General features: G+C 41.6%; 2 protein-coding genes across 2 annotated transcripts; both read right to left on the bottom strand.

Moving 5' to 3' along the window:
• Positions 1-537: 537 nt before the first annotated feature.
• On the bottom strand, positions 538-1,474 carry LOC100973124 (olfactory receptor 7E24). The gene is given in 2 exon segments (XM_024926711.3): positions 538-939; positions 941-1,474. Coding segments are annotated over 2 exon segments (831 nt in total). The 5' UTR covers positions 1,370-1,474.
• Positions 1,475-12,866: 11,392 nt separating this feature from the next.
• Positions 12,867-14,868, bottom strand: LOC100994331 (olfactory receptor 7D2). Its single transcript, XM_008961912.4, is given in 2 exon segments — positions 12,867-13,828; positions 13,831-14,868. Coding segments are annotated over 2 exon segments (939 nt in total). The 5' UTR covers positions 14,497-14,868; the 3' UTR covers positions 12,867-13,555.
• Between the last annotated feature and the right edge of the window lie 255 nt (positions 14,869-15,123).

The raw sequence follows: 15,123 nt of genomic DNA, 5'->3' as shown, positions 1-15,123 counted from the left end.
CTGACCCTACTGCTAGACCAAGATCCACAAGGTTAACGGGGCTCCTTCCCAGGCACTGGCGTTACCGCTAGACCATGGAGCCCTCTAGTGGCCCTGTCCGGGCATAACAGAGGGCTCACACTCTTGTCTTCTGGTCAGTTCTCACCATGTCCCTTCAGCTCCTATCTCTGTATGGCCTGGTTTTTCCTAGGTTATGATTGTAGAGTGAAGATTAATATTGGACTAAAGAGTAATTGCTACAAACTAATGATTAATGATGTTCATATATAATCATATCTATGATCTATATCTAGTATAACTATTCTTATTTTATATATTTTCTTTATTATGCTGGAACAGCTCGTGCCCTCGGTCTCTTGCCTCGGCACCTGGTTGCTTGCCGCCCACATTCACATATGAAACATGGAGAGGAATTGAACCTATCAAGCAATAAATATAATGTAACCAAGGGGGAAGGATTTAAAGGTCTTGATATTTTGTATCAAAGCTCTGCCTTTTCCAACCAATACTACAAAAAAGATGCAACAGATAAGGAGATTACATTATTCTGCCGTGCAGCCTCTGCAGGGCACTTTGAATGTCCCTGTTTCTCAGGCTGTAGATGAAGGGGTTCAGCATGGGGGTGACCACCATGTACATCACTGAGGCCACTGCACCCTTCCTGGAGGAAAGGGACACAGCTGAACTGAGGTACCCTCCAAGGGCTGTTCCATAAAATAAGCAAACAACTGACAGGTGAGAGCTGCAGGTGGCGAAGGCTTTATACTTCCCACCTGAAGAGAGAACTCTCAGAATGGAGGAAACAATTTTATAGTAAGAGAAAAGGATCCCTAAGAGAGGGAGAAAACCAAATATGGCACCAATAAAATATACAACCATGTTATTAATGGAGGTGTCAGAACAGGCCAGGTTGAGAAGTTAAGAAGGGTCACAGAAAAAAATTAGAGATTTCCACATCGTTGAAGCAGGTAAGTTGTAACACAATCAAATTGTGCAGCTGAGAGTCCAAAAGGCTAAGAAAAAAAGACACCAAAACTAAGAAGCCACAGAGTCGTGGGCTCATGATGACTTGGTAGTGCAGGGGGTGACAGATGGTCACGAACCGGTCATAGGCCATCACAATCAGGAGCAGACTTTCCATACATGCGAAAAGGATCAAAAAAGACATCTGAGTCAGGCAGCCTACGTAAGAGATGAGTCTACTGTGAGCCTGGATGTCCACAATCATCTTGGGGACAGTAGTAGAGGCAAAACCGATGTCAGCCAAGGACAGGTTGGAGAGGAAGAAGTACATGGGGCTGTGGAGGTGGAAGTCAGAGCTGACGGCCAGGATGATGAGCAGGTTCCCCAGCACCGTGACCAGGTACATGGACAGGAACAGCCCAAAGAGGACGGGCTGCAGTTCTGGATCATCTGGGAGTCCCAGGAGCAGGAATTCTAAGACTCCTGTGAGATTCTCTGGCTCTGTGTATCTTGGACACAATTGAGAAAAAGAGAATTGCAAAAAAGGAAAGAACAAAATCAGCACCCAGCACGGTGTCTATATTTTGGATACAAGCAATTTACAATTAATGTTTTCACATTTGAGGATCATACACCCTCAGCCATATTTCTCAGTTTTGAAAACCCTAATTTTCTTTTTTTTAATTTTAGACTCACAGAATACATATGCAGGCTTGTTACATGAGTAAATAATGTGTCGGTAAAGGCTTGGTGCAGCAATGATCCCAACACCAAGGTAGTGGGCTTAGTACTGGATAGATAGACTTCCACCCCACACACCTCCACACTCCCCCATAAAGCAGTCCCCACTATTTTTCCCATCTTTGTGTCCGTAAAACCCAATTTTCTACAAATCCTTTTGTAATTGATTGGTGTGTTAGTCACCTGATTCTGTAGACACTTACCTTAGAGACCCTTGACTGAACAAAGTGAGAAGAGCAAGAACATTTGAGAAAATTCATGATCACATTAAAATACAGCATACTCTTTTCAGTAAAAATATAAAATAAGAAATATTGGCTAGGCGCGGTGGCTCATGCCTGTCATCCCAGCACTTTGGGAAGCCAAGGCGGGAGGATCACTTAAGCTGAGGAGTTTGAGACCAGCCTGGACAACATGACAAAACCCTGTCTCTACTAAAAATACAAAAATTAGCTGGCGTGGTGGCATGTGCCTATGGTCTCAACTACTTGGGAGGCTGAGGTGGGAGGATCACTTGAGCCCAGAGGTGGAGGTTACAGTGAGCCAAGTTCACACCATTGCACTCCAGTCTGGATGACAGAGTGAGACCTTGTCTTACACACACACACAAAAAGTAAAGAAATATCTTTCCCCATTTAAGAAAAGAAATCTTTGTAATTAAAAGAAACCAAAGACATTCAAATATGCCTTATTTCATTCTAATTCAATGCTACAAATTCCTTTGATTTACAATATTTAGAAATATTCTGTAAGACCTAGGACCACGTTATTTCAAAGGTAAATTAAAGTTGACAGTTCATAAGCAGACAACATTTTCACATTCCAGTTCTGTTCTAGTGTTTTCATTGTCTTCATGGTTTCTGACTTCACTTTCCTGTGGAAGCAAAGTCTCCCTCAAATATGTGGGTTTTCTTTTGAAATTCATTTAATATTCAACTCCTGTCCTTGCTTAGGTGGACTCAGAGTTTTGATAAGTAAGGTTTAGTTAAATGCGCATAATCAAACCCATCAGTGACTACAAGTTGTCTGTAGTGCGCAAGGCACCTGTGGATGTTTGAGCATTAATAAAAGTGTTTTTTTTCTTGAGATAGAGTCTTGCTCTGTCGCCCAGGCTAGAGTGCAGTGGCGTAATCTTGGTTCACTGCAACCTCCGCCTCCTAGATTCAAGAGATTCTCTTGCCTCAGCCTCCTGAGTAGTTGGGATTACAGGCGGGTGCCACCATGCCCAGCTAATTTTTTGTGTTTTTAGTAGAGACGGGGTTTCATGTTGGTCAGGCTGATCTCGAACTCCTGACCTCATGATCTGCCCGCCTCGGCCTCCCAAAATTCTGGGATTACAGGCGTGAGTAATGCAATTTTAAGAACACTTTTGCATTACTTTCTGTGAGGCTAGGAAGACGTGAAAGTCTAAAATGTGTTTCTGTCTAAGCAATAATGTTTACCTTCCCCTCTTCTTTCTGTCTCTTTCTCTCTTTTTTTTCTCAGTATTTCCAGAGATTTTTGGCTTTAAGTATTTATTTTATTCTGTGTATATAATTTTTTTGTGAAATGTTCCAAGAAATCAAGGGAATGTACATAATATGTATGTACTTTAAAAAAAAAAAAGAACAATAATGAAATACCCAAGTACCTATCCCACAGTTTAACAAATGCAATAAAACCAATCTTTGGGCCGGGCATGGTGGCTCATGCCTGTAATCGAAGGACTTTGGGAGGCTGAGGCTCAGGATCACTTGAGGTCAGGAGTTTGAGTCCAGCCTGACAAAGACGGTGAAACTTCGTCTCTAATACAAAAACTAGCCAGGCACGGTAGGGCCTGCCTGTAATGCCAGCTACCCGGGAGGCTGAGGCAAGAGAATCACTTGAACCTGGGAGGCGGAGGCTGCAGTGAGCCAAGATCGTGCCACTCCAGCCTGGGTGACACAGCGAGACTCCATCTCAAAAAACAAAACAAAACAAAACAAAAAACAATCTTTGGGCCAGGCTCGATGGCTCATGCCTGTAATCCCAGCATTTTGGGAGGCCGAGGTGGGCTGATCACTTGAGGTCAGGAGTTCGAGACCAGCCTGGCTAACATGGTGAAACCCCGCCTCTACTAAAAATACAAAGATTAGCCGGGCGTGGTGGCACACACCTGTAATCTCAGCTACTCGGGAGGGTAAGGTATGAGAATCATTTGAACTCAGGAGGCAGAGGTTGGAGTGAGCCGAGATTGCACCACTGCACTCCAGCCTGCGTGACAGAGCAAGACTCAGTTTCAAAAAACAAACAAACAAAAACAAAACAAAACAAACAAACAAGAAAAAAAAAGCACAATCTTCGAAGCCGTGCATCCTTCTATGGTTCCAGGCACCCCAGCCCTACGGCACAGGTAAACTCCAATGTGAAATTTGAGTTAATCTCTTCTTTCTTTATACTCTACATATATATATATATATATATATATATATATATATATATATCCCTAAGTAATGAATCATTTAATTTTGCTTTCTTAAATTTTATGTCAACGAAAGTATAGAGCAGGTATTACTCTGTAGCTTGCTTTTTCATTCAGTATTTCTGTAGAGTTATATCCACATTTACACACATAATTATACATCATTTTCTTTTTAAAAAATATTATGGGTACATAGCAGGTGTATATATTTATGAATGACATGAGATATTTTGACACAGGCATACAAGGCACAATAATCGCATCAGGGTAAATGGGGTATCCATCACCTCAAGCATTTATCCTTTCCTTGTGCCAAACAATACAATTACTGTTAGCTATTTTAAAATGTACAATAAATTATTGTTGATTACAGTCACCTAATACTGGATCTCATTCATTGTCTGTAACTACACTTTTGTGTTGCTTAACCATCCTGCACTTTCCCCCCACCCCCACTCCCCTTCCCAGCCTCTGATAATCATCCTTCTACTCTCTATCTCCATGATTTCCATTGTTTTAATTTTTAGATCCCACAAATAAGTGAGAATGTGTGAAGCTTATCTTTCTGTGCCTGGCTTATTTCATTTAAATTGATGGCCCCCAGTTCCATCCAAGTTGTTGCAAATGACAGGATCTCTTCCTTTTTTATGGCTGCATAATGCTCTATTGTGCACATGTACACAATTTCTTTGTCCATTCATATGTTGAACGGATGGTGAACGCTTAGCTGCTTCCAAATCATGGCTATTGTGACTAGTGCTGTAATAAACATGGGAGTGCAGATATCTCTTCAATATATGGATTCCCTTATGGGGGGGGTATATACTTATACTTAGCAATGGAATTGCTGTATCTTTTGTTTGTTTGTTTGTTTGTTTTGAGATGGAATCTCGCTCTGTCGCCTAGGCTGGAGTGCAGTGGCGCGATCTTGGCTAACTGCAACCTCTGCCTCCCAGGTCAAGTGATTCTCCTTCCTCAGCCTTCCGAGTAGCTGGGACTACAGGCGCCCGCCACCACGCTCGGCTAATTTTTTGTATTTTTAGTAGAGACAGGGTTTCACCATGTTAGCCAGGATGGTCTCGATCTCCTGACCTCGTGATCCACCCGCCTTGGCCTCCTAAAGTGCTGGGATTACAGGCGTGAGCCACCGCGCCCGGCCCGGAATTGCTGCATCTTATGGTAGCTCTATTTGTAGTATTTTGAGGAAACTCCAACTCGTTCTCCATAATGGATGGACTAACTTGCATTCCCACCAACAGTGTACAATTGTTCCCCTTTCTCCACATCCTTGTGAGCATTTGCTATTGCCTGACTTTTTGATAAAAGCCATTCTAAATGGGGTGAGATGATATCTCCTTGTAATTTTGATTTGCATTTCTCTCTCTTTTTTTTTTTTTTTTTTTGAGACGGAGTCTTGCTCTGTCACCCAGGCTGGAGTGCAGCGGCACGATCTCAGTTCACTGCAACCTCTGTCTCCCAGGTTCAAGTGATTCTCCTGCCTCAGCCTCCTGAGTAGCTGGGATTACAGGTGCCCACCACCATGCCCAGCTAATTTTTGTATTTTCAGTAGAGATGGGGTTTCACCATGTTGGCCGGGCTGCTCTCAAACTCCTGACCTCAAGTGATCCACCCGCCTCAGCCTCCCAAAGTGCTGGGATTACAGGCATGAGCCAATGCGCCTGACCTGCATTTCTCTTAAAAGAGATTTTTATTTTTGATGCCTCCTCTGTGTCAAGCAGGATAGAGACTCTGGAGAATTAGAGATGAAAGAGACTCAGTTGTTTCTGTCACAATAATCAGTACTTAATTATATAAGGACAAAAATAAAATGTCCTGTGGGAAGTACAGAAACAGTAACTTCAGGTCACAGGATATTTCAGTTGAGTGATATAAAGATTAATCTTAAAATATTAATAACAATTTCTAGAATACATGTTGCCTTTACTTTATGCATCCATCACACATAGATCCCACAGGGAGCCCCCATGATCTGCTTAATCAATACTGAATGTATCTGTGTCAACTAGAAATCAACTCAGGTGGCAATGTTGAGTCTCAGAAACACTAACCTCTTGCCCCCTGCCACACAGATAAGTGGAATGAACAGGATTAAAAAAAAATTATAGGTTGATGCAAAAGTAATTGAGGTTTGTGCCATTGCTGTTGTCACCAACCTAATAAATGATCAGTCTCTGAGTCTCAGGCATGAACCCTTTTTTATGTTTCCCAGCTATCAGAAAGTTGTAAGCAGAGGTAAGAGGTCTTAACCACAGGCACATCGGAGGTGCATTTTCAAACTGTTTCCAGATTCCTGAGTAGGAATGAGGCCAAAACTCTGATTTTATTTCTCCTTTCAGGAGGTGGAGAGCTGCAAGGAAAGCCAGGAACAGGGACAAGGGAGAGATGCACCCTGAAGGATCCTGTGCCAGTTCTTTCTGGGATCTTTGATGTGATCTCAGCTGCCCTTTCTATACTTGATACAGTGAACGTAGCACCCACTGGTCTAGCTGTGGTCTACCAGGAACCCCCTGGTAAGCAGTGAGCACACCAGGGGTCCAGAGTGACAGGGATTCGAGAGGGCAGGTTGGATGCAGGAAGAGGCCTAGCCAAATGCCATGTGCAAGGATTTAGATGGCCTGATTCAAACATGGCTTTACTCCTCTCTACTTCATGAAATACTACAAGTTATATAAAAATGCACAGCTCCTTTCCTCGTGCAAAATAATAATAATGTGTGCACTTATGGATTGCAGAAGGCTATGCAGATAAAATGAAACAAACCACATAGAACACAGAACTGGGCGCCTGGCATTCAGGAAGCCCTCAGGAAAAGTTCATGATGTCATAGTGACTGTCCTCTTCCTCCTCATCCTCATCATCAGCTTCATAATCCTTTTACAGTGTTCATGGAATAGCTTAGAGAGACCTATTTTTTCCTAGCTTCAGTGAGATGTCTATAGCAAGTAGAACCAGTGGAGGGAGAAAGTAAAACTTTGAATGAGATTTCGGAGTCCCCACCACAATCAAGAACATAAACTCCACAGTTGTCTGAGCTGATATTTTGCACATTGATGTCCTCCCATCTGCCACTCCACTGTCCTGTTTGTCCTGAGGATGAGGAAAGAAGGCTCCCCACCATCCCTCAGCACTCACTGAGCTGCGCTTCCCCTCTGCTGGGCCATGATCATGGAGAGCAGGTCCGCTGTCCTCCCTGCGTGGTGCACGATGGAGGCTCAGGCTCCATCCTCAGGACTGGCAGGAAGACAGGGTCAGACATGAGCCTCCTGATGCAGACGACAGGTGTGGAGCCCACTGGACTGGAAGCTCACACTGCAGGGCTGGAGGCACAGGCTGAGTATTCACTATGCTATGGCCTTGGGGGCTCAAGGCACAGAGCTCCTCATTAGCGAAATTGGCCCAAGTTCCCCAATCTCTAAGGACTTCCTCATAATAATTCAGGAAGAAGAAGAGAAAAATGAGTGTCCATAGAAGCTTTTGGGCTCTTCTTCTAATCAGGAGAAAGGTTGTGTGTATTATTCGCTTTTTTCTTTTCTTTGTAAAGATCCAAATGCTTCAATTTTCATCTTTTATTGTGGTAAAATATACCATGTGTAAATATTAAAAAGTATAAATATATATTATTTTATATATAAGGGTCAATATAAACATTTACAATTTCCACTATTTTGAAGTTTACAGTTTAATGACATTAAGTACATTTGTATTGTTTAGCAACCATCACCACCATCATCTCCAGAACATTTTTATCTTTCAAAATGGAAATTGTGCCCATTCAACAAACTCTCCATTCCTCTCTCTCGCCCACCCCTTGGGGCCACCATTCTGTTTTCCAACTCTATGAGTTTAACTACTCTAGATATTTGATATCAGTGGAATCATACTGTGTTTATCTTTTTTTTGAGACAGAGTCTCATTCTGTCACTCAGGCTGGAGTGCAGTGGCGTGATCTCGGCTCATTGCAACCTCTGCCTCCCAAGTTCAAGCGATTCTCCTGTCTCATTCTCCCAAGTAGCTGGGATTACAGGCATGTGCCACCATATCTGGCTAATTTTTGTATTTTTAGTAGAGACGAGCTTTCGCCATGTTGGCCGGGCTGGTCTCAAACTCTTGACCTCAAGTGATCCGCCTGCCTCGGCCTCCCAAAGTGCTGGGATTACTGGTGTGAGCCACTGAGCCCAGTTGTGTTTATCCTTCTGTGATTTATTTACTTCAGTGATGATAATGTCTTCAAGGTATATACTTTTGTATAAAAACCAAAGAGTTGGCTGGGCGCAGTGGCTCAGGCCTGTAATCCCAGCACTTTGGAAGTCTGAGGTGGGCAGATCACGAGGTCAGGAGTTCGAGACCAGCCTAGCCAATATGGTGAAACCCTGTCTTTACTAAAAATACACAAATTAGCCAGGTGTGGTGGTGTGCACCTGTAGTCCCAGCTACTCAGGAGGCTGAGGTAGGAGAATCTCTTGAACCTGGGAGGCGGAGGTTGCAGTGAGCCAAGATTGCGCCAGTGCACTCCAACATAGGCGACAGAGTGAGACTCCATCTTTAAAAAAAAAAAAAAAGAGTTATGTTTGTGCAGTAGAATGAATCATTTTCTTTCATCTTTTCCTAATTTCCCCTCACACGAAGAGTCCACTTAATGGAAACAGGAGGATACTATTTTCTGAGTTTTTTTTTTTCAATGTGCAACTGAAAAATGTCTACCATCACTTTTTAACGTATTAACCTTTATTATTTGCAGAATCTTTCAAAACCTTTCCTTTCTTATGTGATTTTTTTTTATACTTTAAATTCTAGGGTACATGTACACAACGTTCAGGTTTGTTACATATGTATACATGTGCCATGTTGGTGTGCTGCACCCGTTACCTCGTCATTTACATTAGGTACATCTCCTAATGCTATCCCTTCCCCTCCCCCCACCCCACAACAGGCCCCGGTGTGTGATTTTCCCCTTCCTGTGTCCAAGTGTTCTCACTGTTCAATTCCCACCTATGAGTGAGAACATGCGGTGTTTGGTTTTTTGTTCTTGCGATAGTTTGCTGAGAATGATGGTTTCCAGCTTCATCCATGTCCCTACAAAGGACATGAACTCATCCTTTTTTATGGCTGCATAGTACCATGGTGTATATGTGCCACATTTTCTTAATCCAGTCTATCATTGATGGACATTTGGGTTGGTTCCAAGTCTTATGTGATTCTTTATCTGTAAATACTGTTTAAGAAATCTAGATCCCATTCAACGGTTCTGATCAAACACTAACAAACCATATGTTTTGTTTCCAAGGAGTTCTCTGTATAGGAGGAATAGGGCTTCAGTGAGGAAAGAAAATATGGTATGAACAGATATCAAATTGCCTTCACTCTCATAAGTCAGTGTATAATTACTTCATTGTTATATGAAGGAGAGCTGTCCTCACTGTGCAAGGTTGTGAGTATATAGATAATGATATTCATTCTCTGCCCTTGTGTAAATATAAAAAAGAGACAGTCCGTCAGCCATCCAGGATAATGAACAACAGGAGTTCAAATAATTTACTTGAAATGCATTGATCTAAGTGTAGATGATGACAATGATATCTACATTTACTAATTTCTTATCAGGTAAATACATTATCTGTTTGATCCTAGAGTTCCTCAAGCTGAACATCATTAAAAATGATGAATTAGAGGATGTGGAGTTAATAAATATGTTCTGGTCCAGTCAGCAAATGACTTAGATGAGCTAATGTTGAAAATCAAACTTCAACCCTTAAAACCCATATGTTGGGCCAGGCGCAGTGGCTCACACCTGTAATCCCAGCACTTTGGGAGGCCGAGGTGGGCGGATCACAAGGTCAGGAGATCGAGACCATCCTGGCTAACATGGTGAAACCCTGTCTCTACTAAAAATGCAAAAAATTAGCCAGGTGCGGTGGTGGGCGCCTGTAGTCCCAGCTACTCGGGAGGCTGAGGCAGGAGAGTGGCATGAACCTGGGAGGCGGAGCTTGCGGTGAGCCAAGATCTCGCCACTGCACTCCAGCCTGGGCGACAAAGTGAGACTCCGTCTCAAAAATAAAACAAAACAAAAAAACACATATGTTCAACAATACACTAACCAATAATACATTGATTATGACAGTTTGGCCTTATTGTTCCATTACTACCTATTAAATAGTTATCTAATTAGAGATATATTTCATTATATCTCCCAGCCAGCCTCTCAGATAGACCATTATCACAGTATTAGATGAACTAGTGTAATAGAAATATGTTTTGTATTGCATACAAGGTTATACAGTTTGCAATAACAGTTTGCTTATGAATTCTGCAATAACAATTTGCTTATGAATTCTGGAAATTTTCATAAAATTGACTTCTTTTATGTAATAATATATACTAATAATATATACTAAAAATATTTGATGGAAAACTACCTTTACTGGTTCATGATACCATTATATATGATCATTGCATGATCTTGGAAGGAAAAAAAATGATTGTACTTAATTTGCTACTGAGGAATCTGAGGTTCAGAAAAGAGCTGTGAGCTGCCAAAGGTCCCAAATTCAAGAGCCAATGTATGGTTGATGAAGTAGCTACAAATCTGACATTTTTTTCTATTATCTGTGATCTCCATCCAAATCAAAGATTGTCATACTAATTTTAGATGGCTATTCTGAAGCATCCAAACTTCTGCCATGTAAGGTATTAGTTCATCATAGCTCTCTTCTAAATATTGACATAAAGAGCAAAGGACAGAGCATCACCTATGGGGAGTGTCTACAATGTGATTTCAACAGGCAATATTAATGTACCACTTATCATGTTCCTTGACTATTAGGTGACAAATGAAGAGCTCACTTTTATTGGTGACATATACATTTAATATCTTAGGATAAAGTTATAGAAGAACATGATTAAATTATTTATGATGAAATTGGTGGCTCAATAATCCTCAGACATCAGTAGAGCCACACAGCAACTGGAAGTAGAAAACCAGCATTTAAACCTCAGTTAGATGCCCTTCACAAAGACATATGTTTTATAACCAGCTTTATTTCTTGAGCACATTTAAAAATATTCCAATTGTAGAGAACTACAACATACCTTTGTTCCCAAATCAAAGTTCAGGAATAGAAGTCAATCTAGTTATTTTAATGAAGAGAATTGAATATAGGGAGTTGGTTCAATTGTTACTGCAGGACAAAGGCAAAAGGAAACAATGTAGTAACAGAAACAGTAACCGAAGGTAGCCTCTAAACTCTGAGGCTTCGGGGAGTGAAGGTGTTAGTGAAGTACACTGAACTTTCAGTGTGATGAGCCTTAGTGACCAGGAGTGGAATTACATAAGAAAACTACATGGGCCGGGTACGGTGGCTCACGCCTGCAATCCCAACACTTTGGGAGGCCATGGTGGGTGGTTGGCTTGAGGTCAGGAGTTTGAGATCAGCCTGGCCAACATGGTTAAACCCCATTTCTACAAAAATACAAAAATTAGCTGGGCGTGGTAGCCTGTGCCTGTTATCCCAGCTACTTGGGAGGCTGAGGCAGGAGAATTGCCTCAGAGGTTGCAGTGAGCTGAGATCATGCCACTGCACTCCAGCCTGGGCAACAGAGTGGGACTCCATCTCAAAAACAAACAAACAACAACAAAAACAAAAAACCCACATGGGAAATAGAACAGGGTTTCGAGAGTCCCAACCTGGCAAAAATGAGTACAGAAGAATGACATCAGAACAGAAATACTATAGGTTAAAGACCAACATAATAAGAACCACACAAATCGTATCTCCTTGCTATTTTGAAATATTCCACATTATTGTTAACTAAAATTTCTCTACTGTACTATTAAATACTCGAATTTAATTCTTCTGCATGGACCTTTGGACCCATATACCAACTTCTCTTCAACCCCCTCCCCATTTTTACCACGCTCTGGTAGCCAATATTCTACTGTCTGCCTTCACGAGATTAACTTATCAGCTCCTACGTATGAATGAGAACATGCATTTTTGTGCCTTCACCATTTCACTTAACGTAATGACCTACAGTCCCATCAAAGTTGTTGCAAATGACAAGATGCCATTTGTTTTACAGCTGAATCATATCTCATTGTATACGCATACACCACATTTTCTTTATTAGAAAGTAAAAATAACACATATTTTAAAGAACCAGTCTCTGAATGGGAAGTCTAGGGATATTGTACCATGTTATTATTTCCTATTTCTCTTTTTATGTATGCACAAGAAGGAAATATGATAAAAATCTATATACATGTAAAACTACAGTTGCAGTAGAAAAAATAAAAATTCTAAGGGGTGAAAATAACCCAGCATAATGACAGTCGGTTCAGTGTTGAAGGCAATGCATTTGAAGAAATCACATTGCCTGGTGGTACAAAAAACTCCTTTGTAACTTACATTGAGTTTAATCCCTTTGGGAACTTTACCATCTGAACTCTCTCTGATGCTTTGTAATATCCTCATACCCACACAAGTCTAAGTAAATCAGAATCTCTGGTAATGAGACCTGGGCATCAGCACTTGTAAGCTCTCTGGGCAATTTCAATCTAACTCAAACTCGAGGACCAGTGACATGGATCCTCACATATAATCTGCCTAAATAGATTTTATAGATGCAAAGTGTAAATAAATTACAAATGAACAGTGAAAAGCAATATAAATGTGAAGTACAGTAAATTCTCATTTAAGGTCTTCAATAGATTTTTGGAAACTGCAACAATAAGAAAAATGATGTATAATGAAACCAGATTCTTTTTCTCAACAACTTTATAGCTAAACAATGTTAAAGGAAATGACATCATTTGAGGACCTCCTATAATTCATTTTCTTAAAGTCACAGTTTCCAAGAACCTATCAACATTATGCGAGGACTTAACTGTATATAAGAAGAGAGATGTGGCCAGGTGCGGTGGCTCACGCCTGTAATCCCAGCACTTTGGGAGGCCGAGGCAGGTGGATCACAAGGTCAGGAGTTCGAGACCAGCCTGGCCAAGATGGTGAAACCCCGTCTCTACTAAAAGGCATGTGGTGGCACACACCTGTAATCTCAGCTACTCAGGAGGCTGAGGCAGAAGAATCACTTGAACCCGGGAGGCGGAGGTTGCAGTGAGCCGAGATCACTCCACTGCACTCCAGCCTGGGAGACAGAGTGAGACTCCGTCTCAAAAAAAAAAAAAAAAAAAAAGTGCCTTATGTTCACTATTCAGGTAATTGGTACGCCAAAAGCTCAGACTTCACCCTTATGCAAATGCATGTTAAGAAATCTGCATTTGTACTCTCAAAGTATAAAAACATTTTTTTAATTTTAAAGAGTAAGAATTTCAAAATAAAACATTTTTGCCATTGGTGCTCACAAAACTTCTTAGTCCTGGGGCCAAGGGATCCATCACAAACAAGAGGCTGCCCTGCCGAGGAGACTCCCCAGGGCTCCCTTCACATCCTTGTTCCTCAGGCTGTAGATGAAGGGGTTCAACATGGGGGTGACCGCAGTGTACATCACCGAGGCCACGGAGATTTTCTGGGAAGCGTGAGTCACCGCAGAAGTGAAGTGGACCCCAATGCCTGTCCCATAAAATAAAGAAACGACGGAGAGGTGAGACCCACAGGTGGAAAGTGCTTTTTGTTTTCCCCCAGATGAGGACATCTTCTTTATGGATGAGAAGCAATTCGTGAATAAGAGAAAATGATCCCAAGGAGGGGAAAAACGCCCAGCACACCCGTCATAAAGTATATCAACGTGCTGTTCAGGAAGGTATCAGAGCAGGCCAGCTGGAGGATGTACGTCAGTTCGCAGAAAAAATGTGGAATTTCAAAATCTTTACAGAAGATTAGATGCATCATCAGAGAAATATGGAGGAGGGATGTCGTGACACCAATGAGCCAGGTGACGAAAACCAGGAGGCCACAGAGGCGGGGGTTCATGATGATCATATAGTGCAGAGGGTGGCAGACAGCCACAAACCGGTCATAGGCCATCACGGTCAGGAGTAGCGTGTCCAGAATAGGAAAAAACATGGAGAAATAGACCTGTGTGAGGCAGTCCATGTAGGAGATGGCTTTGTTCTCGGTCTGGATGTTCACCAGCATCTTGGGGACGATGCAAGTGCTGAAACAGATGTCAACCCAGGACAGGTTGGAGAGGAAGAAGTACATAGGGGTGTGGAGGCGGGAGTCAGAGCCGATGGCCAGGATGATGAGCAGGTTCCCCAGCACCGTGACCAGGTACATGGACAGGAACAGCCCAAATATGAACGGCTGTAGTTCTGGATCCTCAGAGAGTCCGAGAAGGATAAACTCTAAAAATCCTGTTTGGTTTCCTGCTTCCATGTAGCTGATGTATCTACAAAAGAAGAGGTCATTAGCCAGGCGTGGTGGTGGACACCTGTAGTCCCAGCTACTCGGGAGGCTGAGATGGAAGGATCACTTGAGCCCAGGAATTTGCAACTGCAGGGAGCTATGTTTACACCACTGCACTCCAGCCTGGGCAATAGAGGGAGACCTGTCTCAAAAAATAAAAATAAAAAATAAAATAAAAACAAAACTATGTACATATGTATTTACTTTAAAATATACATATTTATTTAAAATTATATTTATTTATTTATTTAAAAGGAAGCGGTAAGAGAAACATCAGTTAACATCCAATGGGCATCCTTCATATAATAGAAATGTTGTCCATACTATTTACTTGTGATTTATGGACTCATTTTGTCTAATCTTTCATACGTAAATGGAATTCTAAAAAATGAAGTCTCTCATCTCAACCACCCATATATTTAATTATTTAAAAATTAATTATATTCTGTATATTCAACGTATACTATATATGTTATGAGATACATATAGATAGTAAAATGGTTACTGTAGTGAAACAAATGAACATATCCATCATCTTACATAGTTACCCATTTTCTTTATAGCAAGAACAGCTACAGTCTACTGATGTAGCATAAA

This window comes from Pan paniscus, chromosome 20 (genome assembly GCF_029289425.2).
Source record: "Pan paniscus chromosome 20, NHGRI_mPanPan1-v2.0_pri, whole genome shotgun sequence".
Classification (NCBI taxonomy): domain Eukaryota; kingdom Metazoa; phylum Chordata; class Mammalia; order Primates; family Hominidae; genus Pan; species Pan paniscus.
The sequence above is the reverse complement of the archived record's forward strand: the minus strand, read 5'-3'. Positions and strand labels throughout refer to the sequence as shown.